The 19,530-nt window shown below is 38.8% G+C and overlaps 1 protein-coding gene across 4 annotated transcripts in view; it reads left to right on the plus strand.

The window, feature by feature from the left end:
* Positions 1–3,012: 3,012 nt before the first annotated feature.
* LOC134345661 (serine/threonine-protein phosphatase 2A 55 kDa regulatory subunit B gamma isoform) overlaps positions 3,013–19,530 on the plus strand; it is a 303,919-nt gene continuing 287,401 nt past the window's right edge. For 2 of the 4 annotated variants that reach the window (XM_063046679.1, XM_063046683.1), the window contains exons 1-2: positions 3,013–3,118; positions 3,235–3,312. In XM_063046679.1, coding sequence (XP_062902749.1) covers positions 3,112–3,118; positions 3,235–3,312 — 85 coding nt within the window. In that variant the 5' untranslated portion in view covers positions 3,013–3,111. Of the gene's footprint in view, positions 3,119–3,234; positions 3,313–11,588; positions 11,605–19,530 lie in introns of those variants that run through there. The other 2 variants (XM_063046680.1, XM_063046684.1) reach the window with 2 other exon arrangements.

Genomic DNA, 19,530 nt, shown 5'->3' on the forward strand with positions numbered 1-19,530 from the left:
CAAGCTCTCTGAGCAAAAATATAACATCACTGGTTAGACGGGGCACAGCTCCTGTTCTGCAGGCAGGTGCCTGGACTGTGCTCCTTTCCCACAACACCTTTGTGCTACCCGTACTGAGTTTCAGTACATCTTACTATGCATATTCCTGCGTTCTTATGCACCAGTCAGCAGCTTTGACTTCAGGCATCTCCATACACTGAAAGATCTACACATACTGGCAGACCACTGTGCATCTTTCACTGAATTGATGATCTTGCAGCAACAGGTCATCTTTTTGGAAAGTTGCATGCAAATTGGGTATTGCATTTCCTATATGACAATGATGACTGCACCTCAAAAGGCCCTTTATTGATTATAAAGTGCTTTGCTAAGTTTCAGGGTTGTGAGAACACCATTTAAGTAGTCTTTCCCTGAATTTTCTGAATTTGTCTTTATTTGAATTGTTACAATTATTATTTTTAAATTTACTAACTAAACAACACAATAGCTAGCCTTGTTATAAAACTATCTTACTGTGAAAAATATTATCATTATGCGATAGCTTCATAACATCTCAATGCATACCATGTTTCATTCCTTAATTATTTTGAACATGCAATGATATTTGTATCTTTTTCTATGCTTACATTTCTTTGATTCTGAACCAAATGTTATGAATGTAATGGGTCTTTACCTGGAGATTAAATTCTAATTTTCTCTGAACTAAGTAGAAACCTTATCACATGTTTCGTAGAGACTCAGTTCTGTCTCTTTTTTGGCCTATTGAGGCAATTCAGTGGAGATTGATTTGGCAATTGACATGAATTAGCAACACTGAAAATCAAAACAAACAGAGTAAGACAGCACAGAAAAGATACATAACAGCAATAAGATTCCTATTTAGCCTTTGGAGAAAATCAGTGTTTAATCAGCGTATAAAATTATTATGTTAATCACATTTTGCAACACTATTCAGAACTAAGCATTCGAGATATACATCATGGACAGGGCAAATGGAGATAAGAATTTACTTGTGCATACAGAGTGCGTGAATTGAAATGTAATACATGCCTGAGTTTGTAAAGCATCAGAAAAACGAGTGAAGTTCCCCAACGCAAAGAACGTGATAAAATAGAGCAATTCTCCTTGGCTGCACCAATACATCACTTTTAGGGTGACAAACGATACCAAACACCAGATTTTGGCTTTCTGTGCTTATTTACTTCTTGCTGCTCCCATGGATTTACCATTGAATTGGGAAGGTAATGTCAGAGAGACCAGAGTTTTAGGTTTGCAGAGAAAAGCTGTGATATTAAATGTCATTAACAAAAATATAGGTGGACATTGTTGGCATAATCTATTTGTTAAAGTTGGATTGGTTGCCATATTTTCAAAGATATATAAGACAAAATAAGTAAATTAACATTTTCTATCGTGAAGGATAAATTAAAAGATAGAAAGTATCAAAATTATGAACGTTTTCTAAAACTTGTATATTCATCTGAGATTTCAAGCATAAGACATCCATTACTAGAATAAATAACAAATCACCGAAGGAAATTTTCAAAATTGCAATATTTTGACAGGATGATCTGTAGGAAGCAAAGATCAATTTATAATTATTACAAGACTAGATGGGGTGAGATTTAAGTACATTTCCCACACATTAAAATGTGCATTTATTTACCTTTCACAACACCCCACAATGCTATCCAACCAATGAAATGCTAATAGATGTTATATAAGACCACGGTTGAAGATTTGCATAAAGTTCCCATAACCAATGCTGTGATAGATTGTCTGTTTACAACAGGTTTATTACATACAAATCTCAAGCAGCATATTAAAATAATTCCCTGCTCTTCTTCAAAAGGGTATATTGATATCTTTGACGTTCATTTGAAAAAACAGGCAGGGTGAAAGGTAGCACCTCTATAAGCTCAGAGCTGCAATGCAGCACCAGCCTATATTTTTCTTGCTCAAATCTTTCAACCAGAAATAAAACCCAGAACCTTCTGGCTCAGAATTAAAGAACTACCAACTGAGCTGCAGCTGACACAAAGAATGATTTACTGTAGGTAGTGAATGAAGATACTGTTCTATTATCTCGAAAGAAATCGAATGAAAAAAAAAAGAAATAGTATACAGTCTGTCAATTCTGTGCACTCCAGCTTGCATTTGAACTAATGGTGCTTTTTTGGAAGTGCCCTCTCCGTTTTGGTATTTTGAGAGAATGAATAGACGAAAGATAAGGACAACTCAGCATGACTGGCAGCATCTATGGCAAAGAGAAGCTATAGTGTTCCGCTCCACAGATTCTGCACAATATACTGAGTATCTCTATTTTATTTCAGATTTGCAGCATCTGCATTATTATTCTGTCCAGGAAATTAAATTATTTGTGTATGGGGATAAGCAATTTTTTTTTGGTTGCTGGTATCTTTCCAGATTTTGTGGTTATTTGCTTTCTAACAGCCTCTATTGTCATTATTTGTCTCCTTTTATGTGAGGATTATATTAAAACAAAAGTGATAACACATTGAATCTGCTGCTCAAAACCATTTGCCCTACCTGTTAGGGAGTCCCACACTGGTCTCTCAGAACCAGGAAGGAGCAAGTCAATATCCCAGCAAATATCTAACAAACGCAGAGACTCGTAGGGGAGCGGCTGACTCTACAGGGACAAAATGTTTTAAATTCCAACAGGTGTTCTGTAAGTAAACGGCGTTTAACTTTTCTTTGGCTAGCATAATACTGGAGAGACTGGAGCCAGTGGACTTTTCACTGGTCTAAGTGTTAATTTTAAAGAATAGTTCATTATGAGATGATAAACACCACACTATTTTAATCGGAAAATCACTTTAAATCTGGTAAATCTTCAAAATCTCCACCATGAGTCAACTGAACGGTAACCTGCCTCGCTTTTTCTGATTGGGCAATCGAAAACTCCTCACTAGGGAATCGCCCCGTTGGTCCTGGCGCGATTGGCTTAAACAGCTGTCAATCAGGACAGCCCCATTCATGGCCAAACCAAGACGATCAGCCAACAGATGATTAAGGGACATCGCTTTGGGGTGTGACCGAGTGTTGGCTCCAGTCTCCCGCTTGTAACGCTGGGGTGAACTCGCAGCCATGAGAAGTAAGCTGCTACATTACATACTCGGAGCGGCATAGCGTAACATAAGCCTAGTTTGTATTTGTCGAAATACTAGATGCACCTTGAATTGATGCGCTGTTGATGAATTTATCTTTTAGGAGTCGGAGGATGTGGGAACGATGTTCAGTGGTGCTTTACCCAAGTGAAAGGTACCTCGGACCTTGATATATCTGAAGGTAGGATTTAAATTTGTCATCCTCTCCTGTGTGGTGGAAGTGGTATGTTTATCTTTGTAAACACACCCACCCCTCTTGAATTACAGGTTTCTCATTCTTTCCTCACATATGTGTTTTATAGTTGTCTTCCAACCTGTTTAAAACGTGAGGGTGGGAAATCTGCGTGTGTAGTTATTTAAATTATCTGACCTGTAAAATGGAGTGTGAGTGCTCAAATATTAATTTACTGTGTTAGGACTTGAATTATCTATCTAGATTTTTAAAATAATCCCAAGGAATTTGTTGTATCAAGACTGTGACAAAAATAATTTAATATTTTATAATTTGTGTTAATGAGGTTTTGGAGAATGAAGTGAAGTGTTGTGCTAGAGAAATTTATGAGTATGGTTACAATGCTATTTTGCCTTTTTTTTGGTCTGCTCTGAGTTTAGTGTCTGGTAGTCAAGTATGAATGTCTGGTATTAACTGGTTTCCTCAGAGCCATTTTTGAAAAAAAAAATTGGAAGGTAGCAATCAATTTAAATTTTATAGATGTCTTCAGTAAAATACAGCTGTGAATTCATCATCCAGAATTATGTTAATATAGGTGAGTCAACTAAATTCCATTCATCCAAGTAAAGAGCACTTGGAAATGAGTGATAACGCATGACCAAAAACAACTGCTTTTCCTCCTTAAATCTATTTAAAGTAGGATCTATGTGTTTCTGTGACTCATTCACTGGGAGTATTATTTTATTAGACTTTATAATTTGATTTTGTTTTCCTACTGCTTGGTTTTGATCTCCCCAACAAAACAGTTCATAGCCATGCTTGAACTATACCATCTGAAACAGACATTTTTTTTATTTTACAATTCTCCATTATCAAGGAAGTGACTGTCCAGGGCATCAAAAGCTGTTTGTGTGGGAAGTCCAAGGCATTAATGCTCAAATGTCAGTCAGCGTATAGCCAACTTCATGGGTTGTGTCCTTTGGAGAATGCAGCAGTCTATTGATCTTGACTTTTTTTCTTTTTAGAAATGTGATTACAATCCCATAAATGCATAGTTTGCTTGATCACAAATGTTTGGATGATTGAAGTTTTTTTCTCTTAAGGTGTGTCTGTAAAGTTTTACATTGTTCTGTGGGGAAGTTAGTATGGGTCATCAACATTAGTGTCTGGTTGATTATGGAGTTGCATCTGTAATCCTGGACAATCTATTCATGATGAACAGATTTGTTGCTTGTAGTATACCCACAGTTCTATTTGAATATCTACTTCTGCATTGTTACAATTCTACTTCATTTGACATGTTTAATTGCTTCATGGGTGAACTTTTCATTGGTATTGGAAGTTTGGATGCATTTCTTTAATCAGCTATTGTATTTAAATTCTGATGGAAGGCTGTACATGGACTGCTGAAGAAATGTTTTGCATCATTTCTTAATAACTGATCATTATTTCATTTTTGAAATAATGATTTTTTCCTAACTTTAATCTGTGAACAGATAATTGAATGTGCAACATAAATTTGACTTGAGGCACATACAACAAATTCAACAGATGAAAAATGGAAGGTTGATCTCAGAAGTACAATTATTTTGTTGCCAAATGTGTTACTGGAAGGATCCTGAAAAATTCAACATGGGAGAGCATTCCATTGTTTAGGGGATGGGCAATTGAAGACATCACTGTAGTTGTCTAGGATACAAGAATAATTGAGTTCTAATGCGATTATTGGAGTAGAAGGTATGAAATTAACAATTAAAGAATTTGAGTAAGATGTTGAGCATTGTAAGAAATGTTACATTGATAGATGTGGAACTTGTTTTGACCAGTGAACAATGTGAGGATTTAGGCATGGCTTTACGGAGGTTTTAAATGGGGAGGCAAGCCAAAAGCAAGTTGAATCCAGAATTCTTTTTGTCTTCAAGAGCTTGGATGAGAGGCTTGGGACTAGCTGACGTAGGCTCTGAGCTGGCTGTTGTTGTCAGGAGCTCAGTCTGTGTCTATAAAATACTGAGATTATGAACAGTTGAAATAGAAACTGTGGTTGGAAAAAGATGGAATTTGTAGCAAAATCTTGGTGAAAATTAGAAATAGTATTCATTTCAAAGCAAGTGTTCCTCAATAAAAATTGGAAGACAAGCAAGTAATTTGACAATTTGCAATAGCGAAGTTGAGAGGAATGATGAGGAGAATTGTGCTTTTGATTGCCATCTAGAAACAAATGATGGCTTCAGATAATATGGAAAAGTAGCAGGTAAATGGGGGCTCTTGGAAAAGACATTGAAGGAATATCTCCACTGCTAGATGGAAGAGGTTAGGGTAGTGCCATTTATATTGCACAAAAGGAGGGAAGTATTGGAGGAAGTTGTAAGTTTCACAACATCAAGGGCAATGTCAAATTAGAGAAGTCAAAATTGATGTTGCCTCTTGCACATATATTTTGTGCGTAACTGTTCCAGTTTTGCAGTGTGTGTGAAAACTAGGAGGGATTCACACTTGGAACTGAGATGAGAATGGAGAGGACGTGATGCCTCTCCCTTTTTAAAAAAAAATATTGATTTGTTACTTTTTAGTCCCATGCCACTTGAAACTTTCTATCTGTTGATGTAAGTTGTGAAGAATATTGGAACTATTGTGTTCTTGTTTGAGGAAATTATTTTTTCAAGAAATTACTTCTGAAGTGAGAAAATAATTTAAAGTGACTGTTTAAGTTTGTGCTTAAAGGTAATCTTAAAGTATTAAAGTGTAATCCTTGTGCAGTATCAACTATATTTTCTGTGAAGAATTACAAATATAATAATTAGTGTCAGGTTAGAGTTAGTTTCATTTATTGTATGTTTAATTGCAAATGGAGATGACTTGCAGACTGACCAGGAATCTGAGGTGGGAACTCTCTCATGAGTTGGATGAAGGTGGTGAGGGCATGACAGGTGTGAAGAGAGAAAACAATGAAATGATGTATGATTTTTTGGAGAAGGTGGTTCCTGAATGCTTGCACTCGGTGACCTATGTTCTTGAGGTCCTATTTGCTTTTGGTTGTGATTTTTATGTTGGAGTCCTGGAAGAGAAGCTTGACTGATTAGATGCAAAGCTGAAACCATGTCTAGCCAATGGTCAGGAATAATTTTTTTTCACATAAAAGCTGGTATATTTTTTTATTAAACTTTGTATGCAAGAAGACTATGGAGATTCAGGTCTTGAGTGCATTCAAAGTACAGACTCCTGGCTTATTCCAATGGTGAAAGGAAGATTGAAATGAGAATCGTGATGGTGGAGACAAGGGGCTGAATGGCTTGCTACTTCTTTTGCTTGAATTCTTGGGAGGCTATGACTATGATATTCTTAATTACCTCATGTAGAACATTTTTACATGATACATAGTAATCACACTTTGATCTTAAAACAGACAAATGTCTGTGGATCCCCTTGTGATGTCGGAGTTAATTACTGGTTATTCAAACATCATGCTTGTACATATACTACTGAGGGAGATAAATCACCAAACATGCTGACTTTCATCTCTCCATAACATGCTAATAAAACCGAATTTGAAAACCTTGCCAAACAACTTTTGTTTATCCAAGGAACAGGAGATAGAAAGTGAAGAATACCTTTTTATTATGGGTTGGGGAAATTGTAAAGTGTTGTGTTTTGTCTAAAATTAGAGTGACATGTGAATGTATGATCTGAATTCCTTCCTTTTGCTAACAGTCCAGTACAAAGGGTGTGGCATTTCAAATGCACATTGATCACCAGAGAAAGGTTACAGGTAGCCTTCTGCAATCATAGTGTTAATGTCTTATGCTAATAATGGTTCATACTTCCATACTGGGCAAGAGTTTATAATCTGCTTGTATGAAATTCTGGCAAGGATATAGTTATTTTGCTGTGGATAGTAACAATTGGCTACTTTTTAACTATTGATACTAAACTTTCACATTTTAAGCTTGTTTCATAGTCCTGGTTAGATGATACAGTTGATAATTTGTACACCCTTAAGTGTTTCTATAAATGGGAATGTTTTGACTATGACTTCCAAGCGTTTCCTCATTATCTATTGTCTGCAACTTTAAATTGTTCATAAAATATAATTAGAGTGTTTACTCTCTCAACAATATCTGTAATGAAGGTCATGGATTTAGCTTAATTGTTGACTATTCCAGTACATTATAACACAAAATATCATTTAGAATGGGGTAGCTTTCTACAATAGGAATGAAGCTGCAGTAATTTTCATGTTTGTCTATTTATAGTTTCCTGGAGAGGTTTTGTGTGTGCGTGCGTGCGCGTGTCAAATTTAATGGAAATTTTTGTCTGCTCATCTCTAACAACTTCGCTGGAGATAGTTTTTTAACCTTCTGTTGTTTGAACCATCTGCCTATCACTTGCAGTTTAATGGTTCACCAAATGTTCCTATTTAATTGTTTTGATAATGTAGCACTTGTGTAACAGTACATTAGCTAGCAGCAGGATGATATAGCTTATTGTGCACAATATGAAACTATCTAAGTGCTCTCTCACTAATTTTCCCATACACTTGAATAGAGGACGAAAGGCAGATTACCACCTCATCTTTCTGTGATGCAGGCCTGGACACTTTTTTTCCTTCAAGAAGTCTTGATATTTAATTGTTAACTTTAAGCTATTTTTAAGCTATGATTTTTAAGCTATGACTGCATTTTGTACTGTTTACCATTTCTTTAAAGGGCTCAAATGCTGCAAGTATGACATCTCATTGCATTGGACCATCTGTGTCAAAAGCCTTTCCTGGCTTATTCATAGAAAACGTCATTGGATCGAAAAGAATTTAACCAGAATTGATTATTATATGGATTTGGCTGAAAATGTATGCCAGAACCTCCCAAATCATAGAATTTAATGTCACTATTTTAAGGATGCTCGTCATGTGGAAGAGAGTATCTGCAATGTAACATACAACAGAATGGTGGCAACTGAAGGTAGAGATGAAAATCGGGAAATGCTCAGCATTTGCAGGCAGCGTTGGTGGAGAGAAAATAAATTTCAGTTGTCTTTCATTAGGACTGTGCTTAGGATGGCTCAAAAAGGGGCCCCTGAGTGCTTTGTAATTGAACATTGAGAGCTGAGTTTATATTTCGTATGTTTTGAACTGAAAATAGTCTGAATTTTCAGCTTGCTCTGAAACTGGCAGTCACATTCGGAAGAACTTCCACAAATAGTATCTCTCAACTCAAAACAATCTAAAGAACTGATTACTTGGAATGTTGATTTTCTTTTTTGGCTGTTGTTGCTTCTAATCACCATTTGTCAGGGAAAGCAATTGTAACTTGTTGCGAGGTTTCAGAGCTTTGTTAGCAGTACAGTATCTGGTCTCTGACATCACTACACCCCCACAATTACTATATTTTATCTAGCTAGTGTCTGTAAAAAGCAGGCAATTGTACAGAGAAGTAATTTATTGAGAATGAGTTTTGCGTCATCCAACACCAGTTTATATATAGTTTTTGAATATTAAGACCCTTTATTCAAATAGGAAAGCAAAGTGACATTATGCGGGGGTCATTCTTTCACCTACTTTCTGAGATGTGTGGTACAATTACACCACCAGAACTGGGCTGGGTTTCCACGCTCAATAATGCCATTTTGCCACGTTTGTTCCTGATTACTGAGTGCTTGATGAATCTTCAAAAGCAAGGATTACTTCCACTCTGCTTCTGAGGTGGTCATTCAGCCCGTGTCAGATTCATTGAAGGAGTTTGCAGTGCTTTACGGGGCAAATGGTTGGATAATTTGAGCCTGTAATGTCTACTGTACCTCTTCCTAGAGATGCTGCCTGGCCTGCTGCATTCACCAGCAACTTTGATGTGTGTTGCTTGAATTTCCAGCATCTGCAGAATTCCTCGTGTTTACGAGGATAATTTGAGAGTTGGTATTCTTGGAGATCATTTAGCTTGCTGAATCCACACTAATAGTCAAGCACCCTTTCACAATAATACTGCATGGATCCCATTCTATCCACATTCTCCCCCCCCCCCCATCTCATCAAAACACCAATTTAAAGTGGTCAGTTAATTTGTCATCCTACTGTACTACAAACTGTAGGTACATATAGCTAAGGTGTCTGAGACCTTTGCACAATACTGTGGTAATTTTATGTATTGCATTGTACTGCTGCAAAAACTAAATTTCATGACATATGTGAATGATAAACCTGATTCTGATGGGGGTCTCCACTGTGGACTGAGAGTGGGAAGGGGTCGGGGAGAGGGAAGCTCAAGAGAATCTCCGTAATGATCCGTGTGTCTGCGTCTGCACCTGCTCTCAGCACCCCTTCTCTGCCACCTATCCTACATCCCCACCCCCCTCATTCCCAACAGCCTTTGTTCCTGCCAGATTTACAAACTCTCTCTCCATTCCATGTGGACAATTACGGTACTGTGCAAAAGTCCTGGGCACTCTAGCTATATGTATGCCTAAGATTTTTTGCAGTACTGTATGTCTTTGATTATGGGAGAAAGCTGACACTAAGGGAGAAAGCATGCAAATTACACACAGCACTGGAGCTAAGAACTAAACAATGGTCAATGGAGCTACGAGGCAGTAACTCTTACCTGTGCCATTGCTCCTACCATGTTTTTTACTAATCTCCAAAGAGATTTAATGAGGAAACCTCCTTCCACCAAATGTTACAGGTTTATTTTGATCGTTGGCCTGAAATTCCCACAAGCTGTGAGAATGTTGGCCCTGGAAAACAACATTAAAGCATTTTTTTTTGTACTCTGCTGGTTGTCTCTTGTTGTAATGGGAATGTGGTGTTCACCTGACCAAGGTATATAAGGTTTTGCCTAGAAAAAGATGGTGATTTATTTATCTTGTGAATGGATTTTGCAGAGACTGCATTGGTGATACTTCTCCAGTGCTTTAAGGTGCCTGCTATAAGTGGTCCATTTATCCAAGGTATGCATACTTGAGGGCAGGGGTCACTGCTGCCTAATAAACAATGAGCTAAAGACCAAAATCCATGTCTTGAAATGTGAATGTTCTTTTCCTTGGATGGTTAAAATCTGTGCTGGCTTAGTCATCAATATGTTTGCCTAGTAATGGCTTCAGAGATCTTGAGGTAATCAAGTTTCCCAGGGTCTTGTCGTGGATCCGTGTTATCTGTGTCCTGTGTGTAGAGAGGAATTGTTAGCATTGGCCTGTTTGTCTTAATGAGCTGCAGGTGGCCTCTGAGCATTGATGTGTGCGGCAACTTGATAACTAAATTCTGGAGTGGAGATGAAGGGGAGCAGTCTCACTCCAGTCGAAAGCATGTTGGTTTGTGAGGCGAGGTTGTAGTTAGGAGGGTTGAGGAGCAGATTGGTCTTCTCTGGGCTGCGACTGTGGCAGATCTACTGACATTTGTGACCTTCAATCAACAAACATTAAATGAAGATAGATTAATTATTGAGGTAGCCAAATTTTGGAAGTTGTTTTCACTAGAAAGTAGATTAGGTTGCTACGAAGGCTTTTAAGATTATGTAAATATTTGATGTGAAAATTATTTACATGTGTGGAAGAGAAACTTGGCATTTATGTAAACAAGCTACCAGTAAATCCAAAGGAATTCTGGAGAAGCTTTGAAACCTGAAGCGTGTTAAGAAATAAACTTATTGCCACACAAATGAAGGCAAAGAGCAAGGAAGCATTTGACTAGCTACCTAGGATCCAGTAGGAGAAGGAAATGGAAGATGTCTTCAAGGTGTTGGATGATATGGAATGGAATACTAACACAAACATAAATTGCCTTTGCTGAAAAGCCTGTTCCTATGCTGTAAGTACTTGGCAGCAACAGTTCAGTTTTACTGATGCTCTCAAGTGGAATTGAAACTTTTAGATTTTACAGTGATAGTTATTGGGTAGGAGAACTCATTAGCTAACTGATTTGGAAGTAGACAAGCCACCATGAATAGAAACTCTATCTTTAAATTAAAGAGACAATAATTAAAAGCTTTCGGAGCAAATGGCACTGAATCATGAGATCAAATGGCTAAATACAAGTTCCTTTTTTAAAAAAAAGTATCACCCTAATAAACAAATGCAGTAAAATCAGTTGGAATCTTGTTCCATGAATTGAGCTGATTTGATAACCCATAATGATATTGATTTGAAATACAGACACTAAGCTAACTTGTGAGCAGGAATACTTTATTGTGCAAGAAAGTGACAAAAGACATTACGGAAGACTGCCAGCGTTCATCTAGTTTTGTGCATATTCTTGAGAGAATTTGAAGATTAGCAGGACTCCAAAGAAGGTATGATGACATCAATGCCAAGCAGTTATAGGTAAGATTTTTAAAAATCTTCCTCACTAACAGTATTTAAATTACAAACGTTTGTAAGTCAGTGTTACATGGTTTGAGGGAAATGATGAAATTAGATTTGCAATGATCAATTTAAAGTGAGTATACATTTAGTAGCAAAGGGGAGTTGAAAATGTTCTTCAAAAGTCCATTTCAAAGGTTGTTAGAATATTTAAAAATTGGAAATGACCTTTGAACCTGAGGTGAAAATGGAGTTTGGATGTATATGAAGTGTGACATCTAAAGGTGTAGTGAAGAAATTGGTAAATGTTTGTGACCAGTGGTGTTCCACAGGGATAAGAGCTGGAACTTCGTGGATGTAAATGATTTCAGACGGTGTGGAGAAAGATGGAGGGCTCTGTATCGCAATTCATCCTGAGCAGCTGTGTGACAGGGGACTCTCTAATCTACGGACTGTTCCCAGGGACACCCACAGAAACAGATATCAAATGCTGCTGGCACACCATTAACTTGGTAAAAGATGTGCTTTCGTCTGCCCGAAAGTTGTTGGTCTGACAACAGGTCGAGATGTCCATTGAGGAATGTTGCGTCTGGCACATTCCAGGCTGCAGGAATGTGCTGAAGGGTGCACTGAAGCTTGGTGCAGTCACCGCAAGGGCTCAGTGGGGAAGGACCGTGGTGTAGTGTTCTTCTACTGGAGAAGGTGGGGCTGGGTTGGGTGAGGAAGCCTCTCATTTAATGTGAGTAGTATGCCACCCCAGCAGATATGAGTGGCAGCAGTGCTATTGATGTATAGGAATATAATAGAACAGTATTGAAAGCATTGAATATTTATGTAAAAATAGCACTGCATGATTTATTGTAAATTTTTTTCGTTGTGAATAAAGTTTATCTTGATTAAAAAGGATTTGGATGAAAATGCAGATGGATGGACAAGTCTGAAAGATCTGTATAGAGTGGGTGTGTGGAGGATGTTTCCAATAGAGGAAGAATTTAAGAACAGAGGACGTAGTATCAGAATAGCAATACATTCTGTTGCATGAATGAAATCACGGGAGAGAGTTACTGGTAGATACAAAGCAGCTTCTTTATTCGACAAAACAAGGTATAGCAGGCATCATATGGAGACGCTTTAGTTGGAAAGGTCTGCTGGCCCAACGTGGGGCTGGATATTTATTTGCTAAACACAAAGGACAATTCCATGTTTACAAAGTATAGACAATACTTTCTTTTGAAGCTGCATACAAACTTCACACCTTCTGATTGCATCCATCCCACAGGCGCCAGCAGTGTCTGGACTGGGATCCACAGCTTTTGGGAAAAACATTGTTCCGAATTAAATCTACAATACATTATAAAGGAGTAGAAGACTGGTTGCCAAAGTCATTTGCTAAATGTAAGTGACCTAAAACCAAAAATCACTCTAACACATCCATTAAGGATAGAGATGAGGAGGAATTTACTTGGCAAAGACAGCTGTAGAGCCCAAGTCGTTGGGTACATTTAAAGTGGAAGTTGACAGTTCTTGATTAATCAGGGCATCAAATGTTATGGGGAGAAGGCAGGAAAATAGGGCTAAGAGGGAAAATAAATCAGCAATGATCAAATGGAAGAGCAGACTAGATGAGCTGAATAGCCTAATTCTCCTCCTATGTCTTATTGTCTTTAAGTTTGAAGATGAAAGTGATTGGAGTTGTGAACAGTATAGAGGGCTGTCAAAGGCAACAGTAGAATATAGATTAGTTACAGATAAAACATGAATAGATGGAGATTAATCCAAGTAACTGAAACATTACAAAGAGAGGTCAAATGTAAGAGTAAAGTGTACAGTTAATGACAGAACTTGCAGCTTTGTAGTACAGAGGACTCCAAGTTCATAGCTGTGTGTAAGTGGGTGCACAAAGTAGTGTAGTGCAGGATATTAACAAAGGCATATGGCATACTTGCCTTTAATAGTGGGGGTACTGAGTATAAAAGTAAGGAAGTCATATTGCAGCTATGTAAGTCTTTTGGTTAGATTACACTTTGAGTATCGCATTCAGTTCTAGATGTCCCATTACAAGAAGGATTTGCAGATTTTGGATAGAGTACAGAAAAGGTTTACCAGGATGCTGCTTGGATTAGAGGTTATGAGCTATTCCAAGAAGTTGGACAAATTTAGGTTATTTTCTCTCAAATGTTGGAGACTGAGGGCGAGACCTGACAGAAATGTATCTATGCATCCCATAATTTTGTAGGATAGATAGAATGTTTTCCTCAGTAATGTCAAGTACTAGAAGAAATCCATTTAAGTTGAATGTTTCAAAGTTTAAAGGAGATATGGGGCAAGACTTCCTTGTTTCAGAAAGTAGATGTTTGAAATAGGCTTCTGGGATAGTGGTGGGAACAACTCTGATAGTTCCCACTTATGTCCGCTGGGGTGGCATACTACTCTATGTTAAATGAGGCAGAGATAGATAGGTTCTTGATTCGCCAGGGCATCAAAGGGTATGGGGTGAAAGCAGGGGAGTGGAAGAATTGGATAAGCCCAGGATTGAATAGCAGAGCAGACTTGATGGGCCGAATGGCCTACTTCTGCTCTTATATCTTGTGGTTTTGTGATAGTGGCATTTTCAGAGGCAGTTTGAAAGACACGAATATGGAAGGGCATGGATCATGTGCAGGGTTTAATTTGGCATAGTGTTTGGTGCGGACATGAGGGACTGTGGGGCTTGTATCAAATGGGTATATTGACACAAGAATAATTGACTCATTGTGCAGAAATAGTTGCCATTGTTCTTGACTGGCATTCCATGATACTTGAGAGCTGTAATACTTTACTCATGCTTGTTAAAGATGACTTTACAAATGTGTATATTGGAGCAGTTTCCATTTCAGATCATTGTTATATGCAGTTTAAACTTGGGTCGGTACTTCATTGAAAAGGTACAACATTGCAAGAGGATTGTAATCTCTAGTTATTTAATTGTGCCTCTTTACTAGCCAATGTTAAGGAAACATTTAATTAACGAGATCCTGGACCAAATCACCTTGGACCTTACAGTTGTAACCTAATGAATGGAATACAAAACTTGCAGAAAATGTCTGTTTTTATATAAATAGTCAATAAAATAAATCTATAGATCCATTTTGGAGAAAAATATCTTATCAAATAATTTTGTGTTGGTCAAATTTGGAGGATGCAGGTTGAGTACTTCTTAACTGAAATTTCAAAATCTGAAAACCACCATAATCCAAAATTGTTTTGAGCACTGACATAACATCACAAATGGAAAATTCCCCAAGGCACTAGGAAGGTTCCCAGGTGATGGGCAGGTCTTTGTGTACCACAGACAGTTCTGAGAAGTGACCTCGTATGTAATGAACAGAAATTAATGAAAAATAGAAAAACACTGCATAAAGCAAATAATGAACATCTCAATCGTGCATCGAAAGAGTGGATTCATCAGTGTCAGTGGGTGTGTGCTGCTTAATAGTATGCTTATCATGAAATGAGCAAAGTTCGATCACAACAAACAGAGAATTGAAGGTAGTTGTGAATATTCAGTAGACTGGTTGCAGAAATTTAAGAAAAGGCACAACATTAAATTTTTAACGATTTGTGGTGCTAAGGCATCTGCTGATCATGAAGCAGCAGAGAAATTCATTGAGTTTGCCAAGATCATTGCTAATGAAAATCTAACATGCTGAATGACTACATCAGTACATGTGCGTGATGAACAACTGTAAGACAGACTGCTAACCCATGGCACATAAATTCAGTCGGAAATGATAGTGATCCAAAGCTATCTCATTATATTTTCCAAAATTTAAAACTTCTAGCCCCAAGCATTTCAGATAATAGGTACTCAGATTGTAATTCTTTGAGCAAAGTATAAATGACTGTCTGGGAAGAGTTGGACTTATTGCCTGCACCCATGTAATTGGATAGCTGAATGCAAAGATCAGCTAATTTGATGTTGGTATTCATCTGCCTCTAAAATGAGATATAAATTGATGGTAAAGAAGGCATATTGAAGCAACATTTCAACAACTTCCCTGGATGAATCTGTCTTGTAGAAGTCAGACTTGGTGCTGTATCCACTATTTGCCACTTTCAGGGAGCCTTGGTCTTGGGAAATTATCCACCTTAATGTTCCTTAAGAGTCCACGTCATGTTACCACCACCACCACTTTTATCAACACACCTTAGCACATCGGCATGTCCCAACTTGATCTTGCTATCCTCTATGTTCTGTCCTTGGTAAATACTGATGTAAACACTCTTCTAGTACTCCACACACACTAATGCTCCAGCGTAAGTTCCCTCCTCTGTCTGTCAGTGGTCCTACCTCATGTTTTTAATGTATAAATAAAATGCTTTGGTGATTTCTTTCAATCCAATTCACCAGAGACATTTTATGGTCCCTTTGACCCTTCCTGATTCACTTCTCTCCTTTAATTCCTGAAGTCCTGACCAATTCTGTATTCCTCCAAGCTTCCTGAATCTTGCCATCTTTGTATGACTTCCGCACAGTAACATGTTGGTCCTGAATTCGATATAGTGGGCTGTTAAGCAACTCTCATGTGTTGGTTGTGGACTTGACCAATAACAACTGCTCACAATCTCATCTCAGCTCCTTTGGTCTTGTCGGTACTTGTAGTGTGAACAAAGTTACCAGAGAGACTCAGTTAGCAGATACGAAGCAGACTTTTATTTGACAAATCATCATATTAAGACCCTTTCAGAGGAAGAGGCCTGTTTGACCCAATATTACATGACGTTTTATATGCTAAAGATCAAAGGGCAATTCTATATTTACAGTGTATCTACAGTGCTTTCTTTGAATTTAACATTCGCATCACCTTCTTTGCACCCACACTCGATAGCCAAAATGAATGTTAAATCAGCATTGTCTGGTTTTTCAGTTAACTGTGGTTCACAGCTCAAGGAACCAGTTGTCCAGTACTGCATTTTAAATTTGATCTACAATCCATATTCAGATCTGAAGGTTGGTTGCTGAAGTTAATATTTTGCTATGCACCTCAAGTCCAGAGTATCCTCTTAACGTAGGTCACGGGGAGAAGGCTGAAGTATGGGGTTGAGAGGATTAGTAAATCAACCATGATGGAATGGCAGATGGCCTAATTCTGCTTCTATGTCTTATTTTCTAATGATCTCCTGCCTAGTACTTTAGTAATCACCTTTTCCTAATTTAGGCATCATCCTTACCCATGACTTTGCACCATCAACAACTTACCCATGGCTAGCTTAAAACTAGAAGTTGTGATCACTGTTCCTGAAATGGTCTGCTGTTGCTCCAATCACCTGGCTAAGTTCATATTCTAGTAAAAGTTCCAGTGCTCTTTTCCTGGTTAGGCATTTTACACAGAGTGTTCATAAACCCTCCTGGATGTACCTAACAAATTCTGCCCTATCAAAGCATTTGGCAGAAAGGAGGTCTTGGACAATATTGGAAAAATTAGTCACCCACTATGGCTAATTTGCTTTTGCATCTTCCTATAAGGGTGGTTCCTTAAGCTTGTCGTAGCTGGGGGAGGGGGGAGAAGTGGTGCAGATAAGCTCCCACTATCTTTTAAATGCTCCCAATGGTGTGCATCTCAACTAGCCCCTGACAATCAAGTCCTGCTCCTAAGCTTCGTGTGTGGCTTAGCAACTAAAAACCTACTGACCGAAGGGCCAAAGTCGGGTTACTGGCACCTAAAAACCAGTCACTTGGGGGGCGATAGGGCTCTTCAACAATGGTTAGCAGCTCATTTAGGATAAGGAAAACCTCTGCTGCTTTTCAGCTATACACATTCAAGGAGAAGGCTTTGGGAGTAAACTCTGGGGGTAAAGTACAGAGCTCGAGTCCCTAAGGTATTCCTACGATGAGTTCAATACTGACTGGTATCTCCTGTGATGCCACTGGTGCAGAACTGTATTAGTCTCTGCCGTTTTTTGGATCCACTCATGAGTGGAGAGGGAGAGCTTGCTTTTTCTTATTGTACTTCCCTGGTTTGCATACTGGCTTGCACAGACATCTAGGATGCAATATCCATGGTCGAACCCAATCAACGGAGGGCCTAATCGTCCCATAATCTGCTGACGTATCTCTTCCTTTGTAACCCACTGGCTGTTGGGGGTGGGGGGCCTATAGTATAACCCCATTCTTATTTCTGAGTTCTACGCCTGTTGCCAAACTGGTTGAACTATCCAAGATGTTGTCTCTAAGTAGAGCTGTGATGTTCTCTCTGATCAGATCTGCACGCACTCACCTCTTTATTGTACCTGAAACATCTGAATCCTGCAATGTGCAGCTGTCAGCCTTGCCTTTCTCTCAGCCTTGTCTCTGTCTTGGCTAAAACACTTGTTCCATGTATTAAACCAGGTTGTAATTTCCTTTCTTTCCTGTTATTCTCCTTGTATTGAAACAAATGGTCTCAGCCCATCAGTCCCACTGACTTCATTAACCGGGGCCTCCTGTTCTTGCTTTCAACCTTGATCTAACCTCTATTTTCCCCTCTATTCCTCCACTTACTGACCTGCTGTGGTTTCTAGCCCCTGCCATTATAGTTTATACCCTCCGTAGTAGCACTTGCAAGCTTTCTTACTCCTTCAGTTCAGGTGCAACTCTTCTTTATAGAAGGCCTATCCACCCCATTAGACAGCCAATGATCCATAGACGTGAAGCCCTACCCCAAGTGACTCTCTGTACCAGCTGCTTAGCAACACATTCAACTGTGCGATCCTGTTGCTTGTCTCAAGCATGTGACATGGTGTGTAATCTTGAGATTACAACCCTGGAGAGTCTGTATTTTTAGCTCTATTTGAATTCTCTTTGTAGAATGATGGCTGTCTTCGTGTCTAAGATTTTGATTCCAATGTGAATCGTGAACTCTTTCTGGTCACTTCCACTTACTGAATGCTCTGTGTCCCATCGGAGATGTCCTTGACCTTGGCACTAGGGAGGCAACAAACCATCCTGAAGTCTTACTTACAGCCATAGAAATGCTTGCCTATACCCCTAACTATCGAGTCCCCTATCACTATTGCTTACCTTGACTTAGCTAGATGTTGCTGAACAACAGTGCCAGATGTGGTGCTACTGATTGGGTTGTTGCTGTCATTGTCCACTGAGAGGCAAGATGCAACACGTCTCAGCACTACTTGCCTATCCCCCCTGGTGGCCAACCATCAAAATAGCTAAATCTTTTGGACCATCTTCCTGAGATTCCTATCTGGAACACAATCTCTTTCCTCCATGCTCCTCTGAGTCCAAATAACAGTCCACCCAATTAGCACTAAGTTGCAGCTGGACAACTTTCCTGCAAACCGTCATCAGGAACACAATTGCTTCCTGATCTTCCACATCTCGCAGGGGGAGCATACCACTCCATTAACTGCCATAATTCCACTTAAACCATTGGACTTTAACTTTCTCCTGCCTTCTCCCTGTAGTCCTTCATGCCCTGCCAAATCAAGAATCTATCAATCTCCTGTTTAAATATACATAAAGCCTTGGCCTCCAAGCTACCTGTGGCAACAAATTACATGGATTCACCACTTGCTAGTTAAAGAAATTCCTCCTCATCTCCGTACTAAAAGGACGCCCCTCTATTCTGAAGCTGTGCCCTCTTGGCCTAGATTCTCCCACCATATGAAACATACTCTCCAAATGTACTCTAATAAGGCCTTTCACCGTTCGATAGGTTTCAATGAGGTCACCCCTCATTCTTCTGAATTCTGGTGAATATAGGCCCAGAGCCATCAAATGCTCTTCATGTGACAAGACATTCACTCCTGGAATCATTTTCATGCATCTCCATTGAATCCTCTCCAGTGTCAACACATTCTTTGAAAGATAAAGGGCCCCAAACTGCTCACAATACTCCAGGTGAGGCCTCACCAGTACTTTACAAAGTCTCAACATTACTTCCTTGCTTTTATATCCTAGTCCTCATGAAA

The sequence above is a fragment of the Mobula hypostoma genome, chromosome 4, assembly GCF_963921235.1.
Source record: "Mobula hypostoma chromosome 4, sMobHyp1.1, whole genome shotgun sequence".
Classification (NCBI taxonomy): domain Eukaryota; kingdom Metazoa; phylum Chordata; class Chondrichthyes; order Myliobatiformes; family Myliobatidae; genus Mobula; species Mobula hypostoma.